Source organism: Sordaria macrospora, chromosome 4 (assembly GCF_033870435.1).
Source record: "Sordaria macrospora chromosome 4, complete sequence".
In the NCBI taxonomy this organism is placed as follows: Eukaryota; Fungi; Ascomycota; class Sordariomycetes; order Sordariales; family Sordariaceae; genus Sordaria; species Sordaria macrospora.
Genome location: NC_089374.1, coordinates 363,868 through 389,644, shown reverse-complemented (window position 1 = coordinate 389,644; position 25,777 = coordinate 363,868). Strand labels below are relative to the sequence as shown.

The 25,777-nt window shown below is 50.8% G+C and overlaps 6 protein-coding genes across 6 annotated transcripts; 2 read left to right on the top strand and 4 right to left on the bottom strand.

Moving 5' to 3' along the window:
* Window positions 1-526: 526 nt before the first annotated feature.
* SMAC4_09830 (uncharacterized protein) lies at window positions 527-2,457 on the bottom strand (the record flags this gene model as incomplete). The annotated part of the gene is made up of 4 exons (XM_003343404.1): window positions 527-1,831; window positions 2,043-2,184; window positions 2,261-2,353; window positions 2,426-2,457. 4 exons carry the CDS (start codon window positions 2,455-2,457, stop codon window positions 527-529), a joined length of 1,572 nt encoding a protein of 523 aa, XP_003343452.1.
* Window positions 2,458-4,234: 1,777 nt separating this feature from the next.
* On the bottom strand, window positions 4,235-6,210 carry SMAC4_09578 (uncharacterized protein; the record flags this gene model as incomplete). Its single annotated transcript, XM_066090978.1, has 7 exons — window positions 4,235-4,322; window positions 4,522-4,572; window positions 4,625-4,670; window positions 4,753-5,216; window positions 5,287-5,657; window positions 5,743-5,837; window positions 5,963-6,210. 7 exons carry the CDS (start codon window positions 6,208-6,210, stop codon window positions 4,284-4,286), a joined length of 1,314 nt encoding a protein of 437 aa, XP_065946715.1. The 3' UTR covers window positions 4,235-4,283.
* A 1,975-nt stretch (window positions 6,211-8,185) lies between these two features.
* Window positions 8,186-10,198, top strand: SMAC4_09577 (uncharacterized protein). Its single transcript, XM_003343658.2, has 3 exons — window positions 8,186-8,987; window positions 9,069-9,189; window positions 9,262-10,198. The coding sequence occupies exons 1-3, from the start codon at window positions 8,585-8,587 to the stop codon at window positions 10,121-10,123; spliced, it is 1,386 nt and encodes a 461-aa protein (XP_003343706.2). The 5' UTR covers window positions 8,186-8,584; the 3' UTR covers window positions 10,124-10,198.
* Window positions 10,199-10,434: 236 nt separating this feature from the next.
* Window positions 10,435-12,060, bottom strand: SMAC4_09576 (uncharacterized protein). The gene is made up of 2 exons (XM_066090977.1): window positions 10,916-12,060; window positions 10,435-10,857 (listed from the first exon to the last, which is right to left on the bottom strand). The coding sequence occupies exons 1-2, from the start codon at window positions 11,412-11,414 to the stop codon at window positions 10,568-10,570; spliced, it is 789 nt and encodes a 262-aa protein (XP_065946714.1). The 5' UTR covers window positions 11,415-12,060; the 3' UTR covers window positions 10,435-10,567.
* A 5,387-nt stretch (window positions 12,061-17,447) lies between these two features.
* Window positions 17,448-18,209, top strand: SMAC4_13600 (uncharacterized protein; the record flags this gene model as incomplete). Its single annotated transcript, XM_066091497.1, has 1 exon — window positions 17,448-18,209. The coding sequence occupies one exon, from the start codon at window positions 17,448-17,450 to the stop codon at window positions 18,207-18,209; it is 762 nt and encodes a 253-aa protein (XP_065946713.1).
* A 4,150-nt stretch (window positions 18,210-22,359) lies between these two features.
* SMAC4_13599 (uncharacterized protein) lies at window positions 22,360-25,558 on the bottom strand (the record flags this gene model as incomplete). Its single annotated transcript, XM_066091496.1, has 2 exons — window positions 22,360-24,399; window positions 24,452-25,558. 2 exons carry the CDS (start codon window positions 25,556-25,558, stop codon window positions 22,360-22,362), a joined length of 3,147 nt encoding a protein of 1,048 aa, XP_065946712.1.
* Window positions 25,559-25,777: the final 219 nt, after the last annotated feature.

Here is a 25,777-nt window from a genome sequence, read left to right as displayed (position 1 = left end):
CGATATGAGGGGCAGTGCAGCCGGCGTACGTATTGTTGGCTGGAATACGCCAGGGATTATTGAGGGGATTCGGGTAGGTTGTGCTATCGGTCGAATAGACTCTCCGACCGAGTTGGCCTGGTTGCCTGAAGCATTTTGAAGGGTTCGAGAGGCTCAGCCGTGCGGCTCTGCGAGCCTCGTGCTGCTGGGTTAGGGTCGAGGTCGAATGTCCGTGTGACACCTGGCTAGCGCTAGGAGGATGAAAGAGACTGGATGAAGCTATTCACAAGAAACCCACATGTATGTAGATCAACAGAAGGAAGCCCTGCGGCCTCAGGCTACAAGACCTGGTACGTACCATAAGACCTAGGCAGACGCGGTATAAGAAGGCCAGGGAGCTCAGCCCTCTTATGAGGGTTGAAAGAGTTCAACAAGGCCTTCGAGACCAAAGTAAATTATCAGCGGAATTGAACTACTGTTCCAAGCCCAGAACACTGCCCTTGTCACAGGTGTGGGCAAGTTAAGTCTACCTTACTTGTCCTTGCCCTCATGAAAAATGACGATTAGGGTCAATGGTCCATTTATAGCAATTGTTCTTCACTATGCCTCCGTGCTTGCCATTGACTCCATGGCAATCACAGCTGTCCGTTGGCACGGACAGGTAGTGGAGGCATAGGTTTTTGTCGTATTTGAAGCCACACTTGGAGTTGGCCTTGATCTCAAGCGCGACGTGGATGGAAACAAAACCAACGCCACGGTTATACGGATAGTCCCATTTTTCGGACCTAAAGAACCCAGGCCCAAGGTCCGAGTGCTCGACCAGGTCACAAAATCTGTTCATGGCGTCTACCATCCGCACCCTCTCGGTGTCTTCTCCGCCGTTATAACATTTCAGGGTGTTGGTCCGCGCGTCGCCTTGCTCATAGGGCGAGGGCTCGGGCACCGGCTCCTTCACGGTTTGGGTAGGTTTGGGCTGGACGGTGGTTGATGTTGTTGTAGAAGAGTCGGGAGGGCACGTCGTCCGCAGTTCCGCACTGTTCTCATTGAAATAATCACCACTGTCTGGAACTCCTGGCCTGGTCATATTCCCAAACCATGGCTGAGTGTAACACCATGGATTGTTGAAGTCGAGGAAAGAACATTCATCAACCAATGGGTTTTCAGGGTAGCCGAAATATGCCCGGACAGGTTGCTTGGGCCAGCTTCCGGAGGGGGGCGCAGGCGCGTTGGGATCGATGGATGCCGGAGGCTTGGGGAAGGCATCAGTGGGAGATGTGGTTGTTGCCCTTCCGTCGTTGCCGGTGTAGACAACAGCAGGCCAGACAGGAGTCGTTGCTGGAACGGGCCATATAGTAACGGCGGCGTCTGCACGTTTGTTCTTGGCCGCGCCACCCTGGGTTATAGTTACTGGCTGAAACACCCATTCGGTGACGGTCAATGGCGCCTGCGTGATGGTACTCGTCCAGGTTCCTTGGCTGACAGTGATCAGCGGGTAGTTGACCGTACTGGTTGCACCTTTCCACGGTGGTAGCTGGATATTGCAAGGAGGAGAGCAAGTGAACTTGGGTTGATCCATCTCCCAGATCGCGGGGTTGATCCAAATAGCTTCATTAAAGTTGGTCTTGCCGTTACTACCCACGTCGAGAATGCTGATTTGGGACCAGCTGGGGTGCGTGTCGACGTTGAGGTTATCGATGGCCGGGATGCCTTTGCCGTCCATAACAGCCATATACTTGGCCCCGATGGTGACAAGATTCTGGAAGCGGACGTTGGCGAGGTTGTTTTGGAGAAGCATCAGCGCCTTTTGACATAACTGCTTATCGATGCACGTCTGCGCATATGTTGAGAACCACTGGGTAAATCGGATGGTCATTAGTACCTTGGAAGTAGATATGGATGCAATGGCTGTGTCTGTGTGGGTCATCACTTACAGTGTAGATGCCTGCACCAGCGACAAATATGTTTGCCGAACCTGTTATGACCACAGACCAGGATTGGTCACAGCCACTGAATTCATTTCCAGCAGCACATGTATAATCGGGGTCCCCCGGCAAAAGGCCAACGACGGCAGCAAAAGGAGCTGGTGGTGGCGGAGTCGGTTGGAAGTAGGGCGATTCGGTTTGCAACATGCCAGCGTATATGTTTGCTGCCCTGTGGAAGTTGTACTGGTAGAACACGGCGTGCTCCGACGCAGTGCCGTAAAGCCTTTGTAGTCATGAGGTTAGTCTCTTGGACTCTAGAGCTGTGATGGGAGGAAGACATTGAAGATGTGGAAGCTTACCAAGTGGGTTTCGTGCTTTCAATCAAAAAGCCACGAGCAACATAGATGGAGGTCTGCACCATGGGATTGTTTCCGCTGACCAGATCAGGGTCACTGGTGGCAGGTAGGGAGTGGTTAGTTCAGCCAGTCACAAGAGGTGGTAGGGAACAGTAGAGCACAACTTACTCAAGCATGTGGTCGGCTCCCCAAAGCCACATGTTTTCGAAGTAACCCGACGCCGATGGAGTAAGGTGCATCATCAGACTAGCAGCAGAGCAGCCGGAATTGATACCGCTAGTGACGGGAGGGCACTCTGCAGGTGTCAACTTTGTTCCCGTCGCGCCTCCTATGCGTACGTGGCAATCCCAAAGCCCGGCGGAGCCTTGTGTCTCAGCTTGGATATTCCATTCGATGACAATCAGACCGGCTGTCGCACCGCGTGTCGTGAAAAGGAGGTCCTGCATCTCCACATTACCAACGTCCCCGGCATTTCCAACCTTGATCATGACCTTGGGGTTGCTACAGTAGATATGAATTAGCGTTGGGACAGTGGGTAGATAAAGAGACAAAGAGCTGTAACGAACCTGGCATCCGAGAAATACGAGCCTGACGCAACCAACTGGGACCATGCTTCGCCCACAATCTTGGCCCCAGAGGGGATAGTGACGGTCGAGGTGAGAATGTATGATCCGGCGTCGACGAAGAGAATTTTGCCCAAACTTGCGTATAGCGCCGCCTGGAACGCTTTTGTGTCGTCGGTCGACCCGTCTCCTTTACACCCGAAATCCTTTGTATGCACAAACATGGAAGTAGCTTGATCTTCGTACTGAGGCCTGGGGCGTTCAAAGTAGTTTCCTTGGGGGTCCAGAAGTGTCGAATGCCTTCGATAGTTTCCGATCTTCCCACCCATAGAGAAAGTACGAGCCGTCGTCGATCCTTCATAGACAGGTCCAACGACCCATTGGTCTATTACAGGCGACGAAGCCAGAAGGGTGGCGCCAGTGGTATCGGCTACAGCAACCGAGACGCCTGACATGACAATGTTATCAAGGGAAATCCCGGTGCTGCCATTTCCAGGAGTTGCTGTTATAGGATTGACAATGACGACAGTGCCGACGTTGGTAAAGGAAGAGTCCATGATTGAGACGGAGCCGACTGTAGGAAATGAGGGGTTAGCATGATACCTCTGAGCTGCAACAGATGGAAGGTAGGTAGGTAGGTAGAGAGAAGTGGGAAGCGTCTCGCAGAGCCTTTGATGCTGTATGGACAAGAGGCGGGAGAAAAAGAGCTGCTGGGAGGACACTCACTGTTGCCAACGCCACCATCACCGACAAGCTGAAATCCCGTCTTGACGTTGTTCATGGTGATGGACTTCCATACCCATCCCCAGTCCCAGATAACCTGGATTCCCACTGTGCATCCGTTGAACTTGAGGCGTTGCGCAGTGAACTGCTGCTCGCCACCTTTGAGCCCGATTCCACCCCCGGTAAACGTGACGTCGGAAATGCCTCCGCCGGAGCCATTCTCTGCGAACAAGCCTATCTGGGACGAGCCAGCTGCTGCTATCAACTCGACGTTTTGAAGGCTTGTGGCTTGAGCGACTTGGTAGTGGAGACAGGTGACCGTGGTTCCGGAAGTGACCTTTCGGATGTCAATGACAATGTTTCGAATTTGACGGTAGAAATTGGCCGTATTGACGTAGTACCTAGAAGATAAGTAGGTGGGGAGTCAGTCTCGCATGTCCTGGAATACTTCTGCCTAGACAATGTGGTTATAAGGGTTGAGACGGATGCATAATGTAGGTATCAATGTCCTGCAGGTGTTGGGGTCCGAATTTATTACGTACTCAGGGTCCCCGCCATCAACACCTTGGCCTCCGTCCCCGGTATACTCATCCGTGGATAAGACACCTAGACCAACAAAGCTTGGAGCAGCAATAATGGCCGGCCGGTTGTTAGTATCACCAATGACCTGTGTTCCGAAGGGCAAGGCTATGGTCGAGGATACTAGGTAAGTCCCGGGGGGGAAATACACGATGGCGTTCTTAGTCGTAGACCCGTTGCATCCTTTGCCACATCGGGTGCTGTTTGTCCCCATGGCCATGTTGATAGCTTTTGTGTCATCCTGTGCACCGAGGAGGGAGAGTCCCGTCGTAAGTCAGTATAAGCACAGACAAACCAGGGGCAGGTAACACAACAAAGCTGGGTGTGTATGTGATCGTGGGGAGTTGGAGTGTGTGGGATTTTATGGGTTGGGCTTCTCTTTCTGCGCATCGAACTCACCGTGATACCGTCTCCCACCGCTCCATAATCGAGCACATTTCTGAAGATAGCCTGCATTTGGTTAACAGATAAAGCATGCCGTGCAGTCCTGAGAACAACTCACATAGTCGGGTTCATCTCCCCAAGGCACAGTGCCTTTACGAGCAAGACTGTGACACGGCGACGATGTGAGCAGGCAATTTGCATTAAACGACGGGAAGGAATGATTCAAACAAGAAGACCGTGACTTACCTTTGCATCCAATACGTCCCCGCGCTTGCCGTAGCCGCACGCTTCGTGACATTCTTCCATCCGCCCTGCGAGTCGGCCTCGGCTACCAGGGCTGCAGCTGCCGCGATTTCATCCGTGATATCCAGAAGCGGCGGTACATCCTGGTCAATACCTCTAGCTGCCATGTTTTGCTTACCTGCAACGCCACTTCCGCCGACAATAGTCCCGGGCTTCAGGCTGTATTTGTTGCGGAGGGGCCGAGCCACTCGGGCCTTGTTCAGTCTTGCCGAGTCGGCAAGCGCTTTCTTCACGATATTCCGTGCGGCTTCAAGGTCTTTGGCTGTCGATCTTTTGAGCAGCGGCGTAACATTATGCTCGGGCATGCTCCGTGGCTGAGGAACGACGTTATCTGGTAGGGTCCTGGGAAGCGTCGCGTTACTGCGAAGCATAGGAATCGTTTCACCCAACAGGTCTGACTGGAGAACCTGGACGTACGTGCGTCAGTTCCTGGATCATGTAGCTATAAAATGGAACGTTGGAGCTCGTTCAACTTACCTGGTGTAGAGTCTCAGTCAGATTAGCGTGTACCCGATGTGCATACCCTTCGCCCGCCTCGACGCGGGCCCTAAGCTCTGCGGCCGTGATGGGCCCCCGGAGCCTGCCAGCAAATGTTGTACGGTTTTCTCCTGCTGAGCGCTTTTTCAGGTCCGGCTCGTCGTTGTAGACGTATACCTCTTTCTCCGGGTCTGCAGTCTTCCCATCTGCACTCTCCTTCAAAACAGTGATGGTAGCAGCTGTGTGATCAGCTCCATTGTCTTCGCGCAGCAGAGTGAAAAGAACGATCGATTGGTTGGGGATATACGCCGGATCGGCTTTGGCTGCAGCGTCAAGCTCAACACGAAGACGTCCGTGAGCGGTTGCTTGCCCTATCGGACGTAAGGGTCAGCGAAAAATGGAACTCATCGAATTTAAGGTATGACGGAACCTTAAACGGTTCGCGATGGGCCCTACAATCTTGTTCTGCTTTGACCCCTTTTCCACAGCGAATCGCGGCACACCGGGTTTCGGACGCGTTAAGGAACGTCTCGCCGCTTCCACCCTCAACCCTAATGAACATGTCCAGTCAGTATCGACATTTAAGAAGGTACTTTCTCGATCTCTGCTCTCGGCAACCAAAGGACCAAGACCAGACATTTAAAATCCGGTTTGGAAAGGGCAAAAATCTACTTACCATGTGGCCGGTGGAAACTCATCACAACTGTATCGGATATTGCTGCGACGGATCACATTTCCGTTTGCATCCCGCTCGTGCTTAATGAGATTGTCCCCTGGTTGCTCTTTTGCGGTCGTGAACCACTCGCCATCATTCCGCATAGGCTTCTGCTGATCAGGTTCCGGACAGGGGTGTCTATTTCGCCAGCTACTCGGACATGATGAACTGCGACGAGCCTCCTGGCGAGAGTGGTCGCCTGTATTCATATCATAGCCGAATATCCAATTTGGAAGACCGCTGGCTGGATGTGGCTTCTTCCCTCGGTCGGTCTTCAAAAATTTCTCGGCATTCTTGCATATTTCCCTCATGTAGTGACAGTTGTATTGCAGGTGCACAGTTGTGGGATGGAGGTTGATAACAGCCCATGGAGTTTCTGCTGTCTTAGACTTGCTTTAACCGTACAAAATCAGCAACTTGAATGGTAACTTCCCAACCAATAAGATAGGGGGTTTGAGCAGGCAGCTTTGCCTTGGCGATAGAGAAGATTGTGGGGGGCAAAGGGAAACGGGGTGACTGACAAAGTGTATTTTCCGGTTGTAGTAGTATCCTTAATGTAGTCTTGGAGGTACTGAGCCTCTGCCACTTGAGAAAAGAATAGATAGAAGAGTTGCGCAAAAAGCGCAAGAAACCGCAAGACTCCCATCTCGCGAGTGCGGCACAGTCAGCAACAAGGCAGGTAGAGAACATGCAAAGAGCAAGAGGTTCTGGAGGAACGGCACCAAGTGATGGTTTATACTCATACAATATCTCATGTATCAAGTCTCATTGACTTTACCAGATCCACCAAGGATCCTCCAAAGCAGCTAGAAACGGACAACGGTGAAGTAGAATCCAGAACCGGCGCGTGGAATTGACCGCTGTGCGATAGGAGGGTATCATTCCTCCCATAGAGCTAAGATTGGATTAGAATCCATGCGTGACAGGGAATCATACTTCCAGACACCTCGTATTGGAGACGGAAAACAGCTTGAGTCGTTTTTTCACTGGGAAGGTGTACACTCCGTCCAACAGGCGAGGTAGGACTCGGAGCGCGCGCGGAGATTGGTTGCCATCCTTCTCATGGTGTTCAGACTCGAAAATACGGAAGAACGGCATTAACCTGCGGACGGAGGAAAGCCTGGATCGTCTCTGGTGCCCATGACTGAAATTTGCGGGCTTGGACGCATATCAAGCCCTGGTCGGGAAGAGGACATATCCTAAAGTGCAGATGGATGCTTGTTGACTATGGGAATGCTGCTGGAGAAGGCCGAGCTTACTCGCCACCGCTTTCTTTAGGTAGAATAGACAATACTACGTTTGCCCATCTGAAGAAACATTCACTCCGAGTAGCCGCCGTTTGTTAATATCCCATACGGACTTTAAAAGGATAAGTGTTCAGGATGACATGGCAGAATTATCCTACCACGAAGGAGCCATGGATGAGAAAAGAACCAAGGAATGGATACGAAGAAGAGAGCTTGATACACTTGAATTAGATACGTACCAAATGCAATTCTATTAGATCCATCACTACTTGGCAGGTGGTGTGAAAAAAAGTCCGGACACTCACCGGGTCTGGTTTGGTTTAAGCGTGTCCGGACTACACAACTTTTCACATCGCTTCCTTGGTTACAAGGCTGTTTTTTTGTTTACCGTTGTCGTTTTTGGTCATGGTTCATGGTTCATCGTTGTTCATTTGGCTACACTACAATATGGGAAGTGGAATGACGAATGTTACCTAGATTGGGGACGATACACTACAAGGATGGAGTGAGTAATGGGGGTGATGTAGAGGTACCTTTGGGATGGCAATGAATATGTCGATGATGAGAAGGATGTACGTACCTACATGTAAGAACTTGGAGTGTTCCATCGGGAAGCGAAGCACGAAGAACGAAGGAACCAAACCATTAGCCAGATCCGACAGTTTGGATCCGAGAACATTCTGCGGCTCGCGAGCGCTTACATGTACCTTAATTCACATAGGGTGCGCCGCCGTTGGCCAGAGGCGACTGAAGGATCCACTAGTAGATACCTTAGTGTACAAAGCTTGCCGCTCAGCCGCTACTCCACCGAGATGTCACTAAAACACTACACTACAATTTGCTGGGCTAGAACTAGGTTGCCGGCAGGCCAGCACGGGAACTCCGGGCTCGGAGCATTATCAGGTACCGAAAGCTTGGCGGCAAGCTAAGGTAGGTGTCCCGACAAGGCTAGAACCCGCAAAGCCAGAACTCCTGCTTACTTGGGCTTGTAAACCGCATGCTAGTCTGTCTGTTGGTTGAAAACTCGCAAAGCCTGCCTCCTTGAGCTTGTAAACCTCATGCTCGTCCGTCAGTTGGTTCAAGGTCGCAAAGCTAGGTAGCATTGCAATACAAGGGTTAATCAGACCACTTCACGGGAACAAAGGAATGAACGATCGCCACCAGGGACTTGGATGGAATTGCCCGAAACAACCACGCTCTTGCCCTTTGGGAAATATCCTGAAGGCAGAGACTGGAGGCAATCTCTCAGCTGTTGGCATCAATAACTGCTCTGTCATTGCCACCAATTCTCGGACTTGATTCTCCTCGCATCTCGTTCATCCAACCACTGCCTGCCATGCATCTACGCCAGGGAACAGCATGGTATGCTCTTGCCCTCTTTCACCTTGCAAGCACAGTTCGTGCAAAGAATGAGTGCCAACCTATATACTGGAACCCCGGTCAATTTGAGAAACGGACCTTGGACAACACCACCATCTCCGGCTCCCCGGCCGCAACGTCTACTGCTGTCCCCGTGCCGGTCCCCATCAGCAACCTCACCAGCAGCGGATATGTCCCCCCCGGTCAAGTTAACTGTCGGTATACCGCCTCGACGGAAGATATGGACATCAACTACTATACTTGTACCTATCTAGCCAACAGATACGGCATCTCTGTCGAAGCCTTCTTCAAGTTGAATCCGACAGTGCATTCTGACTGCGGGAACATTGAAGCCGATACCGAGTATTGCGTGAGAGGCTGTAAGACACCCACACATGTTGGACGAGTGCTTTTTTTTTTTTTTTTTGATAATAGACTAATGACCACCACCCGTTGCATAGTCATCGAGCCTCTAAGAGCTTATGACGGTCTCTGCGGCCCCCCAAACAACAATGCTACCTGTCTCGGCGTGAAATTCGGCCAGTGCTGTAACGCAAACACTTGGAAATGCGGCGACTCTGAGTAAGTCCTATGTCCCTGGTCATAAAGGGTCGATTTTGTTGGTCCCAAACTAATGCCAAACTCGAAATTTAGAGAAGACTGTGCACCCGGGACCTGCTACGAAGGCGCATGTGCAGGAGATTCTGTCTACACCACAGACGGCAATTGCGGCAAGCAGCATGGCTACAAGCAGTGTGCTGGTGTATGGGGTGATTGCTGCAACGCAGCCGGAAGATGTGGTACAGGCCCTTCATTTTGCGGATACGGCCAATGCCAACTGGGAAATTGTTCCCTTGATCCATCTTCTTCTTCGACAACCACCACCACCACCACGTCAAAACCCTCAACCTCGACCTCAACCACCACGACCACCAGCAGCCCTAAAACCACCACCTCCGCGCCCGCTACCAAAACGAGTTCCTCCACGACATCCAAATCGAGCACCGCGGCAATCACTACGAGCACGAAACCTCCTAGCACTACAATCCCCGGTCTAGCTGCTTTGCCCTCATGTGGCCAGACGTGCTTCAACAACATGCTTGCTCAGTATTCCGCCCTGGGATGTGCCGCTCGAGACGGATACTGTCTATGCAACAACGTCGACTTTAAGAATGGCATTCGCGATTGTTCAAACGGGGCCTGTGGAACTGCTGTGGGCAGTACTGTGATCGCTTTCGGAGATGCATACTGCTCCACGGCTTTTGCTACGCACACCGCCACGGCCACCACGGGCGTGGCTGCTCTGCCCTCTTGCGGTCAGACGTGCTTCAACAACATGGTGGCTCAGTATTCGGCTCTGGGTTGCGCTAGCCCGGAGCCGTCTTGTCTCTGCAAGAATGCCAACTTTGGATACGGTTTGAGGGATTGCTCGAATGGCGCTTGTGGGACGGCTGCTGCTTCCAGTGTTATGGCTTATGGAAGCTCGTATTGTGCGTCTGCCACGGCGGCTCATTAGTTCACTTGTGCTCGGTAGATAGTGTAGTGTAGCCAAGGAGAATGGAGGATTGCGCTCTTTTTGAAAGAGCTTACCTAACCCGCGCGCACCAAAACCATCCACGTAAGGTACCTAGGTAGGTACGCACCTCCCCACATTTGGCAGTTGTTAAATGAAATGTCTCGTTTTGTCCGTAAAAGTCGTGATTTTCAATATTCTGAACATGGCTAGCCCAGTAATTCTTCCCCTGTAAATGCCTTGTAAATCTTGGTCAGCGGGCAAGCAAATTTGACAGTCACAATCTGGTGATACTCTTATGGTGTTGAGGGGGTCAAACAACGTGAATTTCTTGTTAGAATGTTCCAAGTAATGAACCCTCAAGTATCTCCATGATTACATACTCTCTAATTGAAACCCGTCTCATAGCACTGAACGCACTCGATAGAGGTGATATGGACCCCCAAGTTACCAAGTAGTATCAAGGCCCGCCTCCCTCATTGCACGTTTTCGCTCGAGGTGCGCCCTCAGTGCGGGTTTCATAGGCGGATCACCAGGACGACGCTCGTACGGGCTATGGCGCCGAACCCACTCCCTCTTTTCCTCTATCTCGAGTGGCTGCGAACAATGGCCGTTTATGGGCAAGCCCACCATCCATTTATCTTGCTCCGGCGAACTACCATAATACGGCCTCTCACGTGAGACATCTTTTGCTTTGAAAAGATCACCGCGCAAGCTCATAAGCCAGGGATGAACGGCTGAAGTCCGAGTTAGCAAAGTTAAAGCCAACAATTGGAAGAGATACGAACTGCTTACCGCTAACAAAGTCACGCACTGTGATAAAACCTTCGCTGCCAGCCGTAACCACCAATTTCACGTCTACAGGTAGTGGCTTCCGAAACGGTCTATCCTCTCCACAGCACTTGATGAGAACCTCCGCGCCCGAGTCCTCCGTGGACTCATATCTTTGGCTATCTTGATGATATTTATGCCACTCGTCCCAATCGCGTTCCCATCGTCGTCCTTCGAGGTCAAAAACCGAAACCTCAAAAGACGAGGTCTTTGGTTCGGTGAGGGGCAGCTGCGAGATCTCGTGCCACGTGCCAGTGTCTGGATTGAAGAATGGTTCCAAATCGTCTTTTGCACCCTTCTCGTTCTTCATGACGGAAATGGCGGTAGAGGTAGGGAAGACACCATCGAACTCCCAATAGAGTCGCTCGGCGGCGGGAGTGTAAATGACACGTCGAACTCCTGCGTTTTTAAGTTCTTTGAAAGAGAGGAAGGGAGGCTCTTCCAATAATTTGGAGAGCCCCATTGTGATGTAGGATGATTGAGGTTGCGATTGGTTTGGTGTGCAAGCGGATTTGGAATGGAAAAACTTTGTGTGCAAGGTAAGACAGAGCGGATAGGTAATTAAATACTTGAGAGGTGTCAATGTCAAGGCTAGAATTGTGGCCTGTACGGCAAGGTAGTAGTAGGTGACGCAGGCTGCATAGTACACATGCAGTGTACATTAACAAACCCTTGAAAGTTGTTAGCGCCGACCCCCATTCCCATCCGACTGTGTGGGGCTATATCAATAGGGAGCCAAGACGAATCAAGACACCAGATTGCGCGTGCCGTACAATTAGCACCAAATACTATTACCCGAAGGCGCGCTCGAATATCGCAAAAATGATTCCCGAATGAATACCGTAGAAACTTGCGAAATTCGCTATAGCTAATCTCCTCATTGAGCGCCGGGCAGGGTGTCATGGCATGGCTGGACAGGTTACCAGAGCACTGGCCACTGGGCAATGGGGTGCCGGGTACAGGGCACCTGTAAGGGGACAGCAGGGCTGTACGCGGGTGCTGGCCATAGGAATCTATTAAGGTTCTACGAAGAGAAAAAGGGAGAAAGAGAGAGGCCCGCAGGGCAGACCCAGCCACCTATCCTTAAGAGGTTGCGCGTGTGCACGTGACTCCATGGGTGCCTGGCTGCCTGGGGCAGTCACCCAGTCTGGGCGAGCCATGGTCATTGGGATGCCAGAGGTCTCAGCGCTAGTCGTCTGGCTAACAATGTGCCAGATGCCAGTACTGGGCGCCAGCCCCATGACAGCACCACGACACATCGGATGGAATGAGGCTCATGTTCTTATCGAGGAGACCGTACGAAAAGGGAAGGCGGGAACGAGTGGCAGTTCTGACTTATATGTCCAGAACCGTGATACCTTCGTTTGACAGCTTCCTTTTCCTCCTTACACTTAATATTACTCTGATTTGTGGCTTCTAGTCTTGTTGTCTTATCACTTGTAGGATCACGCTTTCTGTTACGAACTTATGAGGATACACGGACCAACCATGGCTTTGGTAACACAACCGGCCTAAACGGGTTAGGCCGTGCCAGGCCGTGTCACACACCAAGCCAGGACGGACCAGAGAACGCATGTAGAACGCTCACGGTGAACGAAGTGCTTACGGCGAGCAGACGCTCACGGGGTGAGCAGGTGCTCACGAAGTGAGCAAGTGAGCAAGTGAGTGAAGCATCACCAGTGAGCAGGCACGCATTAGACAGACCTATGGAGCTCAACAAGAGCATCCGGAGACAGATATCTCGCAGAGGGCGAGCAGGTATAAAGGGACTACGGGAGAACTCAGATTGTCAGATAGTTCGACAGTAGTCAATAGATCATTATCACCGAGACCAGTATTACGAGCATACTTGTTGTGAACCCATTGGCTTCACCGAACGACTTGTGACGAACCGTTACAAGCACAGGAGTAATATCACTGGGATAGAACAATAGAGTAACGGAGTAGTAGCCGAAAGGTACTGGTAGATTGTGATAGCTATTGCTTGCTGAAGAACCGGTAACAAGAGGCCGGGGAAGGCCTTCTTTTATACCAGTCTTCATGGACCCGATATACTGGACCCGTGGACCCGAGCCTTTCGGGTCCAATCTGATTGGTCCGTCTATCTAGCTAGCTTACATAACTCTGGTTGAATCGTAACACGATTCTGATAGTTACTACCTTCAGCTATCTCATTTAGGCAGATCAGACTGCCGTTCGTCACATAAAAGCTGCATAGTTGGGTAAAACAATATTATATAGATGTTTGCTGCAATTCCCTGACTAGCCTATAATGATAGTACCAGTACAGGGTTGCTACAGTGAACTTTGCACTTATAGCAGAGCGGAGCGGAAGTAGTAGAATGTACGACAGCAGTGCTAAAGGAAGCAGCGTAGACGCAAATACAATAGAAAAGGGATGTTGTAAAAGAGGTCTTAAAGAGGACTCTGCTCTCAAGACAGAAGGTTATAGTGAACTCTACACTATAAGAAAAGACTGTATTGTATTGCTTGACTTATCCTTGCTTGCTTAAGGAGTGACTAACTGAAGAAGAGGAGAGGTCTCTAGTTAAGCATCTAGAAGCTTCTATTGAATCCTGTGATAACAAATCAGTTTATGAATGTTAAGCGTCTAGAAGCTTCTGTGGAATCCTGTGATGACAAATCAGTCTGGAAGAAATGCTGACTAATCCATAAGAACCCAGAATAAAGTAGCAAAGCCTCTTGTATTCTAGTACATTCTGTGGAGACTGAGTCAACTGATTCCGTAGAAGGAATAGTGTTCTCAGCAATCAGCCTTCTATACTACAAGGTAGTACAAGGCAGTTACAAGGCACAGTACTAGCCACACGTTAACAATAGAATAAAAATATATTAGCGGAAAATTTTTAATCATATAAAAGTTTTGTAAAACTGTTTTCCGGCCGTAAAAGTTTTCTCCTACTGCACTACTTACTTTTTAAACCCTTTTCTTTATAATACTGCTAAGAAAGTATTTTACAATTATAAATATGTGTAGTAAAGAATTTATTCATATTTAAAAGTATTTTTCCTTTTAATAGCGTCGTATAAATATTTTCTAGTTATATAAACTAATTAAATTATAAAAATATATCATAAAAATATATTTGTAACAAGAGCTGTGTTCAAGGCTTGGAACAGTAGTTCATTTCAGCTAATAAACTACTTTGGTCTCGAAGGCCTTGTTAATCCCTTCAACCTCTATGAGAAGGTCAGGCTTTAAAGGCCTTATACCAAAAAAGGTTGGTACGTACCGAGCCTTGTGTGATGCAAGGGCACAGTATGGGAGAGTCGAAGGCAAAGCTAAGATTCCATCTATGACAGAAGATTTCAGACAGGGAGAAGAAAAGAGGGAGAAAACTAGATATAAGCGTGCAAACCCAAATAAATCCTATGGTCGTACAAGCGACAGCGGGACCCACATGTGGGTCGCTGCCTGCCAGCGCCGTCACATGTGCCAGGCATTGGCATGAGTCTATCTAGTTCATCTGCCTACAAGTGTCACAGGATTACCTGTGACTATGCCTGGCACATCACGTGCAAGTGCACGTGCGCTGGTCCCGGCTCTGGGCATGGCCTTCGTGCCTTGCCCTATATCGCCAGACCTGCGTACACTTCTCTTCTCCTCTCCTCGTACAACTACGCATATCCAATCTACCCCCAACCCTTCGCCTTGTCCCGTGATAGTAGTGTCACAGGTTGACATTGGCTATATAGTGTGCATTCCGAGTTCTGCCTTACAAGCAGAACATACTATGACAGGCTAGGGTGCATATGCCCAGACGGCCAAACCTACAAAAGATAGGACAATGTTCTGCTTGCAAGGCAGAACTCGGAATGCACACTTTATAGCCAATGTCAACCTGTGACAATATTTGCTGCAAAGGCGCTAGTATAGATAAGTCGAAGGCAAAGCTAAGATATTATCTATGACAGAAGATTTAAGGTGAGGAGGAAAAAAGAGGAAGAGAACTAGATACATGCGTGTAGACCCGAATAAATACTCTGGTCGCTGTCCGCCAATCCCTTCACCTGCATCCCATTCACCTGCATCCCATTCACCTATATCCCATTCACCTGCATGATAAACCTAGGTAAACAACCTCAATAGGCTTGGTTCCCGCCTTAGCAAAGACCGTGCGCCAGACCTCCACGTCGCTCATTTCGACACCCTTTCTGGGCATGGCCGGACCGGCACCGTCGCATGCTGTTAATTTTAATACTCTATTTCACCAAGATTAAAATAAACCTAATAATAAGGATGCAAAAGCGAAAACTATATAATTTATCCTGCTAAGCGCTCTTAAAAATTATATATATATAGTTGTTTCTTCTAGTTCTATAAGAAAAAGTATAGAAATATTTAAAAATCCAGATTCATAATAACTCTACGAAGAAGTTGCTTAAAAAGGTAAAATTTACTAAATAATTTTAATGCCTCCGTCAGAACGATATTAGGTGGTGATGCTGAAGGGTATCACGTGAGAATATCGATAACAGTGATAAGATAAGGACTGTGATTATGAAATGTAGGGACAGAGTATATAGTATGTACAGACGACGGGATCGGCCCGGGGATGACGACTTGTTAATTTATTAAGTCACTAAGTGTTAAGGCTTGGTACAGATTTAGTTTGGAAGATGTGACAGCACCAGAGAGGTACGGTTATGGTCGTGACAGGACTTGGGTCGAGATATCATGCAACCTTGACGAACCTCCGCACTGTTCCCTCCTGCCCATCTATCCAAGTCATCGATAATACGGGAGCTAATATGAACGGCTCTGAGGACTGGACATTCGAGGGTTAAGGCGAGGACCCAACGCCAATGTGACGGACATATGGGGGAAGTTGACCTGGATTATCTAAATGTCTTCTAATAGTGACGAATGGAGGTGGGGCCTGGAGACAATGTGTTGGGACATGTTAGGACATGTTAGGACTGGACTCTCTTTGGTATTTTCATTTTCCTCCTACAACAAAAACCCTTGGCGCCAAGTGTTAGTGCTAACTCTTGGTTGCCCGCAAAATCACTAACACCACCTAAATCGCCGTTTTCACGGTCGATATCCAAACATTCACAACATCAAAATGTCTATGCCTTCGCCCTCTGGGGTCCTCTAACCACCGCTGCCGCCTATAATACCGGTTACACCTCTGCCGGACTCCATTTTCGTCCTGCCCCCGCCCTCCACGACGGCGCAGTCGGCCAAGAGAGCCCGAACTGCGGACGAGGAAGCCCGTCCTGCCCACGCCACCACCGCCACCTCTGCTGCTTCCGGCCCCATCACGTCTTTCGCGGAGACCCTCATCTCTGAAGCTCTCGCCAAAGCGGAGAAAACCTCTGCCTCACCTCCCTCGCCCACCCCGGTTACGTCTGCCCCAGCCGGCAAAAAGGCCTCCACTCCCTCTGCCAGCAAGGGAAAGGGACCCATCTCCTACGCAGAAGCTGCCGCCCGCGGCACAGATTCCACCTCCGCCTCCCGCTCCGCTTTGAACTCCCAATCCAGCCTCACCCGTAAGGCTGCCGTACCCCAAAGTGACGGCCGCGTCTTTCTTCGACTTGATAGGGACTCCCCTTTCGTCAACACAGATGCCTTTGCTATTCGCAAAGAAGTGCAAACATCCCTCCGCCTCGCCCCCGCCGACATCCCTGGCTGCCATAAGGTCCCTACTGGTTTTGCCCACGTGCCCAAGGATGACGCTGTCCGACAGACCCTCATGGCCCATAAGGACGAGATTAGTGCCCGTTTTGGTTGCGTCCAAGTCGAAGTGCCCAAGAAATGGGTCACCTATGCCGTCCAGAATGTGCCTATGACCATGCGATTCGGTATGGTCCCTGTAGACACAACCATCGCCATTAAGGACGAGGTTCTCGTCCAAACCGGCCAAGAGCCTGTCGCCCTCCGTCCCTCCCAGTCCTACCACCCTGGCGAGGCCTATGCTACCTGGCTTATCTCCTTTGATAGGCCTGTCTCTCCCTTCCGCCTTTTCGACGTTAGCAACGTCAGCCGCCTCGTCCAGAAACGCCGCCCACTGGACCAATGCACCGAATGCTTTGGGTGGCATGGACGTAGAGGGTGCGCTCGCGCTGCTAAATGCCCACAATGCGGACGTACTGCTCACGGAGAATGTGACCGTCACACTCAATGCGCCAACTGCTGTGGCCCTTTTGAGTCCACCCACGTCGAGTGTCCTATGCGCCCGAGACGCCAAAGAGATACCATCATCCGCCCAACACCTCATCAGCAGCGAGAGATTCGCCAGAAAGGTGGCATTCTCTTCACCGAGAAATACAACCGCGCCGCCCCCTCCAACAACCAGGAAAATACCCCCACGTCTCCCAACGAGCTGTCTAAATCCAACAGCTCTGACCAAAGCCAGCCCCCAGCTGATGAGGACATGATAGTAGTCCAGTTGAGCGAGTACGCGTCCTCGGATAACGCAGTCCGTCGTTCTAGCCGCCACAAAACGCCCTCCAAGAGGGCCGATGGCCAATGAGTAGACACTCAACCCCCTCTCGTGATAGCCTGAACAATTCCAGACTACGTGTCCTTCAGGCTATTATAGCACGAGCACGCGACACGCACGAAATTACCCTCCATGCTGCTAGTGAGGCCACGAGTGTGGTTCCACGAGGGCCGCTTTGGTATTCCCGGGCACTCCCTTTACGCTCTTTACACACCTGTCCGCACAAAGAGTCTTATGCAGACTACCGGTTGGGGGTCTCTATCAAGCCTAACGACGAACTAAAAGAGCTGGACAGACGCTCTTTACACCACCTCCTCGCGGCCAGGTCTGGCCACGGGGATTTCAAGGACTACCACGAGCGCTTCGAGCACGAGGACGCCCTGCTGACATGCTTCTGTGGAAGCTGGAAGAAGCCCTTCCATCCCTTTTTCTGCAGGAAGGCATATGCAGTTTCCCCGGTCACGGGCGAAGCGGCTACGCGGGAGAATCTCTCCCTTGCTATTGGAGTTTACTGGCAGCGCTTCATCGCTAGGATCCAGACCTCGCACTTCTTTTCGTGGACTTGCACGAGAAAGGCATGGCGCCAGACCCTCTGGCAACAGCACACTGACGGCGGTGGCGCCGCTGACAACCTTACGGGGTTCTTACGGAGTAGAGGGGTGGAGGTTGGCCATGGCCACGATATTGAGAGGGTTACGGTGGACTTGGACAGGCTGGTTCACCGTGCAAGGAGACGGGAGGAGGCCTTGCGGGAGGAGGAGAGCGGGAGTGAGAGTGGAGAGGAGTGATTTTGTCATTTCTTTTATCTTTTCCTTTGTGCTACAGGTTCCGTCATATACTGGCGGCTCGCCCACTGGGCGATTCGATTATAAGTGTTGGGCCGCGTTTACGCTATGGGCAACACATGATTTACACTGGCAGTAGGCCTCGGTTTGCCCTCGGATCAATGGTTTTGGTGGACAGTTAGGGCATTGCTCTTAATTTTGTATGCTAGACTCACCGGTGCGGCACGTCTCATGCCCTACGGGAGGCGGAAGTAGACGTTAAAAATAACAACAACAACAACAACAACGGACATCCGACAACACCACTAATCTCCCCAAGAGCCGCACGGCTGAACCCCAAGCCTTGCTACACGGCTGGATGTCTGGGCAACCAAGCCACACTCACCTTCGGGAAGTCTATTCTCCCAACGGCATGACTTACTGTTACGATCCAATCATGGAGACTAGACTGGCCGACCAATCACATCGGACCCGAAGTCCCGGGGACCCGAGATGAAGGCTCGGGTCCACGGGTCCAGTATATCGGGTCCATGAAGACAGGTATAAAAGAAGGCCTTCCCCGGCCTCTTGTTACCGGTTCTTCAGCAAGCAATAGCTATCACAATCTACCAGTACCTTTCGGCTACTACTCCGTTACTCAATTGTTCTATCCCAGCGATAATACTCCTGTGCTTGTAACGGTTCGTCACACTTACCCGGAATCCCCTCAGCACCCTCAGCGCCTTCGGCGTATTCCAGCCAACTACACAACTGCCGCCTGCACTGCCTCCACGCTAGGCCGCGCTAGCCAGACTAGGAAGGAAGAGCGTTGGAGGAAACTATTTAGGAAGATCCACATGTAAGCACAATAGTGTGCACTAGATAGATGCCTTGTGGCCTTGCGGCCAGATTAGGCCGATAGGAAGATGTACGTACCTATCTGAAGGAAGGAAGGCTTTGGCATAAGAAGGCCAGGAAGCCCAGCCTGGATGAAAGGCTTAAAAGGATTCAACCAGGCCTTCGAGACCAAAGTAGTTTAATAGCTGAATTGAACTACTGTTCCAAGCCCAGAACACTGCCCTTGTCACAGTAACAGCCACCAGTGGTGATGTGAACGTGTGCTTAGCGAAGTATGGAAATTTCGGAGCCTTCCCCAAGATGGTTACGGGTGATTGTCGAGGATGGTAAGTCGCCAGAGAAGATGTTTTCAAATAAAAAGAAAGGAGAGAGAAACCCAGATTACGTAGAGAAGGCAGCAAGATGCTTGTCATCAGATCCCTATCCCAAGTTGTGTTGACGCCAATGCAACTTGTTCAGCCGACTTCATGTCTCTCCCGACGCTCCTCCTGGAGAAGCGCGATGAGGCGTCCAGATGCCCTGTTCAATGCCCTGTTCAGGCTCTAGAGGAAAACAGACGGCTAATAACACATCCTGGTTTTGCGCCCAGATGAAGGACAACGCCAGAAGGAAGATGGAGAATGGATGAAGACATTCAAAAAGATCTACACGTTGTGACAAGGGCAGTATTCTGGGCTTGGAACAGTAGTTCAATTCAGCTGATAAACTACTTTGGTCTCGAAGGCCTTGTTGATCCTCTCAACCTCCAGGGGAAGGCTGGGCTTCAAGGTCTTCTTATGCCAAAGAGAAACGGTACGTACTGGGGTACGTACCGGTCCTTGTCGCCTGAGGCTCCAAGGCATTTATCTAGCGACCTGTATACATGTGGATCTTTCTGAATGCCTTCATCTATTCTCCTTCTTCCTTCTGGCGCCGGCCTTTGCCCGGGCGCTCTGATTCTGCTTGGTTGGCCGTGATTGCTCCTGTGATGATAAGGTGGCTTTGTGATGATGTTTAGCGCCGTCAGCAGTTCTGGGGTTGGCTCGTTTAGCCTGGTGGCGTTGAGGGGTTCGGGTAAGCCGTGCCTATTGGCCGAATAGTCTGGCCGAGGCAAGGCTGGCATTGTATGGCGAGGTTGGGTTGATGTCAAGCATTGAGGCTCTATTGAACTTCAAACCCAGGAGTGTAGGCAGATGTCCGTGTGACACACGTATACAGACAGCTAGATAGATGCCTTGAAGACTCAGGTGACAAGGCTTGAAACGTACCTCAAGTACGTACCGATTCCCTTTGGCATAAGAAGGCCTTGAAGCCCAAACTTCTCTTGGAGGTTGAGAAGATCAACAAGGCCTTTCAGACCAAGAAAGTCTATTAGTTGAATTGAACTCTTTGTTCTAAGCCCAGGACTCTACCCTTGTCACAGAAACAGGGTGGGTGAGGTGGGCAATCAGTTTCTACTCATTGTTTGGAGTGAAGGAGAGTTCATTCAAAGATTGTTCCAAAGGAGACAGCTTGGCTAACTGCAAAGCCTGCCCAACGAAGACCTCATTAACTTTCTGACACCCATTCAGCACGGGGATGGTATATAGGGTAGTCTCATAAGGCTGGACATTGCGTTCAAAATAAGCAGTATTAACCGTAGCTGTATTATTATTATTTTCTGCCGATTTTTGTTCTTAATCAAGTCTCCCGTGGTACAGATAGCGGGACTCGGATCCCGAACACGCAAATCAGCACTGCGAATCTTGTACGATAGGTGTCATAAACACCATTGTGAACGCAATTGATCTATGGAATCGCGTAACGAAAAAATACCCAAGATATACTTGGTTGTGGTCGCCTTCTATTAGAACAAATCCAACTTCAACAACTCGAACGTTCGCTTCTGAAGCCGATGAAATGTAGCAAAATAACACCACAAAAACACATCAGTGCAGCCCACCATAAAACTTGTAGTGAGGAGCAGAACTGTTCGTGGTAGTTTGTTAAGACTTCCAATGAAGGAGAGACTTCGTCACCAAACAACAGCCATTCAACCACCAAGGGAAAGAGGAAGCGAAGCTTCGCCCTCTAAGTTAGTTTTCCTCACAGCGAGGAGCAGATCTGCTGGTTAGTTCACAAGACAAAGGGATTCACGAGGGGAACTTAACCATTTCTTTCTGGGGCAAAGCTCAAGTGTGTTCCAGCTAGCAAAGAATGTCTGGTCTAGGTTGCCTGCCCTCCTTCCTCTCCAACGAGGAAGAAGTGCCTTCCTTTTATCCTCCGAATGTCCTTGTCCTGGCCACCTTCATCGGATCCCGGAGACAAGTCCGGCCGATCTGCCCCTGTCTAACTGGACCACCCTGCTTCTAATAACCCCTTTTCTACAACAAAAACTTGGGGAAAATGCCCCAAATTAATAGGTCATCTTGACAACAGTAGAAGGTACCAGAATTTACAAAATTCCTATAAATTTGCCTGTCCTCCCAGACCCTTCTGGTGGCACGTGTGACGGCCTGGTCATCCGTCGCAACCATATAAGACCACTTGAGCGACCGAACTGCCAGCTTTGGTTACTTGTATCCTTTTGCAAGGACATGGTCTGGTTAGTGTTTGTGACTGTCACACGGACATATGCCACACTCCTGGTAACACACGGGCATATGCTACACTCCTGGTGGCATACGGGCATATGCCACATTGTCAAACGGGCATATGCCACACTCCTGGTGTCATACGAGAAAGACCTACATGTATGCAGATCGCTAGATGCCTTGGAGCCTCAGGTGACAAGGACCCGTACGTACTAGATAGGTACCGTTTCCCTTTGGCATAAGAAGGCCTTGAAGCCCAGCCTTCCTCTAGACCTAGAGGTTGAAAGGACCAACAAAGCCTTCGAGACCAAAGTAGTTTATCAGCGGAATTGAACTACTGTTCCAAGCCCAGAACACTGCCCTTGTCACAGTGACGAACCGTTACAAGCACAGGAGTATTATCGCTGGGATAGAACAATAGAGTAACGGAGTAGTAGCCAAAAGGTACTGGTAGGTTGTGATAGCTATTGCTTGCTGAAGATCCGGTAACAAGAGGCCTGGGAAGGCTTCTTTTATACCGGCCTTCCTGGACCCGATATACTGGACCCGTGGACCCGATCCTTCGTCTCGGGCCCTCCCTTCAGGTCCTCCCTTCGAGTCCTCCCTTCGAGTCCTCCCTTCGGGTTCTACCTGATTGGTCGTCTAGTCTAGCCTACATAGGATTCTCTGATTGGATCGTAACAGTGTAGTGGTCTGCCACCGCCGTGACAGCACGCTAGAAAAAAGAAATAAAGAGAAAGGAATTGAGGACGACATGGAATACATTATATGTCTTGCGAGAAGCCAATAACCCAAACCAGTCCCGATGCGCAGCCGATGGATATCATCCGTCCCTGGACATTACAACTAAACGATCGGTAATTCGGTGGTAGCCAAAGTACGTTCTGGCCGTTGCAAGTAATCCAAGACCAATTCTGTCCCAAGCCATAGCCATGGCTCTCTGAATTATCTAGTACAACTTGGCTTTCGGTAGTTTCTGTAACTATTTTCATACGTCCAACGTTGGTATGTAAGTATCGATTGGTAGGGTCAAACGAGATATCGGTGATCATAGTACTAGTAGGAATCGTCTGGAGGCAGCTCCCCGACGCCAGATTCCAGATCTTGAGCGTTTGGTCCACCGAACTGGACGCAAGCCGCTGACTATCAGGCGAGAATGCTACAGAGACAACGTACTGGCTATGGCCTTCTAGGGTCTGGAGGCAGCTCCCCGACGCCGGATTCCAGATCTTGATCATTTGGTCCACCGAACCGGACGCAAGCCGCTGGCCATCAGGCGAGAATACCACTGAGTAAACGGAGCCGCTATGGCCTTCTAGGGTCTGGAGGCAGCTCCCCGACGCCGGATCCCAGATCTTGATGGTCTTGTCCCACGAACCGGACGCAAGCCGCTGGCCATCAGGCGAGAATGCCACTGAGTCAACGGAGCGGCTATGGCCTTCTAGGGTCTGGAGGCAGCTCCCCGATGCCGGATCCCAGATCTTGATCGTTTGGTCCACCGAACTGGACGCAAGCCGCTGGCCATCAGGCGAGAATGCCACGGAGTAAACGGAGCTGCTATGGCCTTCTAGGGTCTGGAGGCAGCTCCCCGACGCCGGATCCCAGATCTTGATGGTTTTGTCCCACGAACCGGACGCAAGCCGCTGGCCATCAGGCGAAAATGCCACTGAGTCAACGGAGTCGCTATGGCCTTCTAGGGTCTGGAGGCAGCTCCCCGACGCCGGATCCCAGATCTTGATGGTCTTGTCCCACGAACCGGACGCAAGCCGCTGGCCATCAGGCGAGAATGCCACGGAGTCAACGTACTGGTTATGGCCTTTTAGGGTCTGGAGGCAGCTCCCCGACGCCGGATCCCAGATCTTGATCATTTCGTCCACCGAACCGGACGCAAGCCGCTGACCATCAGGCGAAAATGCCACGGAGCCAATGGAGCGGCTATGGCCTTCTAGGGTCTGGAGGCAGCTCCCCGACACCGGATCCCAGATCTTGATGGTCTTGTCTCCCGAACCGGACGCAAGCCGCTGGCCATCAGGCGAGAATGCCACGGAACCAACGGACTCGCTGTGGCCTTCTAGGGTCTGGAGGCAGCTCCCCGACGCCGGATTCCAGATCTTGATCGTTTGGTCCACTGAACTAGACGCAAGCCGCTGGCCATCAGGCGAGAATGCCACGGAGCAAACGGAGCCGCTATGACCTTCTAGGGTCTGGAGGCAGCTCCCCGACGCCGGATCCCAGATCTTGATGGTTTTGTCCCACGAACCGGACGCAAGCCGCTGGCCATCAGGCGAGAATGCCACGGAACCAACGGAGTCGCTATGGCCTTCTAGGGTCTGGAGGCAGCTCCCCGACGCCGGATCCCAGATCTTGATCGTTTGGTCCACCGAACTGGACGCAAGCCGCTGGCCATCAGGCGAGAATGCCACGGAGTCAACGTACTTGCTATGGCCTTCTAGGGTCTGGAGGCAGCTCCCCGACGCCGGATCCCAGATCTTGATGGTCTTGTCCCACGAACCGGATGCAAGCCGCTGGCCATCAGGCGAGAATGCTACTGAGTGAACGTACTGGCTATGGCCTTCTAGGGTCTGGAGGCATGCACTCCAATCCAATTCTACAGCCGGCTTAGTTCGAATCCATTCAGGTTCTTCTGTCCTGAAATTCCTCTTTATCAAGCTACCGCTTGGAGCAAATACAAGCGCTGAGATGTATGCTTGAAGTGGAGCTTGCTCTATTATTGACTTATAAGACAGAGCAAACCGGTAAGCATCCCAAACAAGCTTTGATAACTGCGACTGGTCATTACCTCCCTATGTCTTTAGTTAGACCAAGTTCCTAATGCGGAGTTAAACTTGTACTTACTAGCAGGCCCTCGAGCTTTCTAATGGCAACAACGCCCACAGCCATAACTTGAAGTAGACTTAGAGCTTCCAGCCAGTAAAGGTACTTAGTCTTGAGGAATGTATAGACAACCTCGTTATCCTGTAAACGATCGTGCCGTTTTGTGTTCATGTCAGAAACTGAGTCACACAAGTGATCAACCCAGTAGACGCACGAGTACCGCACCGTCGCTAGCGGGTCCAGATCCGGTACTTGGACCTTGTCGCTCGGAAATCCCGCTGCCCTTAAGCCGTATATGTCGCGTCGCAGTATTGCAGACATGGCATCAAGTGACCTTGAGAAGATGGTATAGTTTACCTCTTCTTTCCCAGAAGGAAAGATCCAGTTCTCCTGAGAAGCTTGGTTACTAGCTTTATCAGAAGCATTGCCCAATAGAAAGTCCTTGGCTGATTGGTGGACAAAATAAACAATCTGGTCTCGAAGAGTCAAAAACGAGCCGCAAAGCCCTATAAGCTCTTCCAGGGACTGCGGATCGTCTGAAATATCGCCTGACATCTCCACGAGAGTGGTCAGTTCTTGAAGGCTGATGGGTCGGCGAACGATAGAGGAAACGGCAAGAATTTGCCTGCACAGATCCGCATGATTGGACTGAATAATCTGCTCCATCATCCGCGCATATAGGGAATCCAACCCGGGGGGGAATGCCCGTAACTTCTTTAGTGTCTCCCACTTCCGAACGCTCGGATCCCCAAGTCCTTGGCAGACCAAGGCCACCCAGAGAAAAGTCCCATTCGCGTTAGAAGAGAGATAGTCATGTACCTCCGTCTGCATTATGCTGTTGTACCGTTTCCGCCGCGACAAGTGAAGGACTTTGTGGCGGATATATGCACTGACGGCAGTGTTGACAGATTCGGCGTTTAGCTCAAGGCTGAGTCTGGACTGCTGCGCGATGATCGCCAACTGTTCTTCAATCTGCACCTCGTTGCGACTAGATACAAGGCACTTGACACGAGCAGACATAGATGATATCTGGACGATCAACTTGAGAAGCTGCGGTTGGTCTGTCACACATTCGTCCAGAGCATCAATTACCAGATAGGTGATCTTCAAGTTTGGGTCTTTTAGCATCTCGCATAAAACCTTAGATAGGACGATCCATGCCATTGTATCATCGGAGGGGTATGTGTTCTCCGGTAGATATGAAAGCAGGCGTGGTTGCTGGTGGGCAAGTAGGTAGATTAAGCCTCGTAATACGGCAATTGCGTTATTAATGCGCAAGTCGGTAGCTTGGCAGAAGAAATACGCCAAATTGCCGCCGTCAGCGATAACACGCCGCTCTAGCTCGTC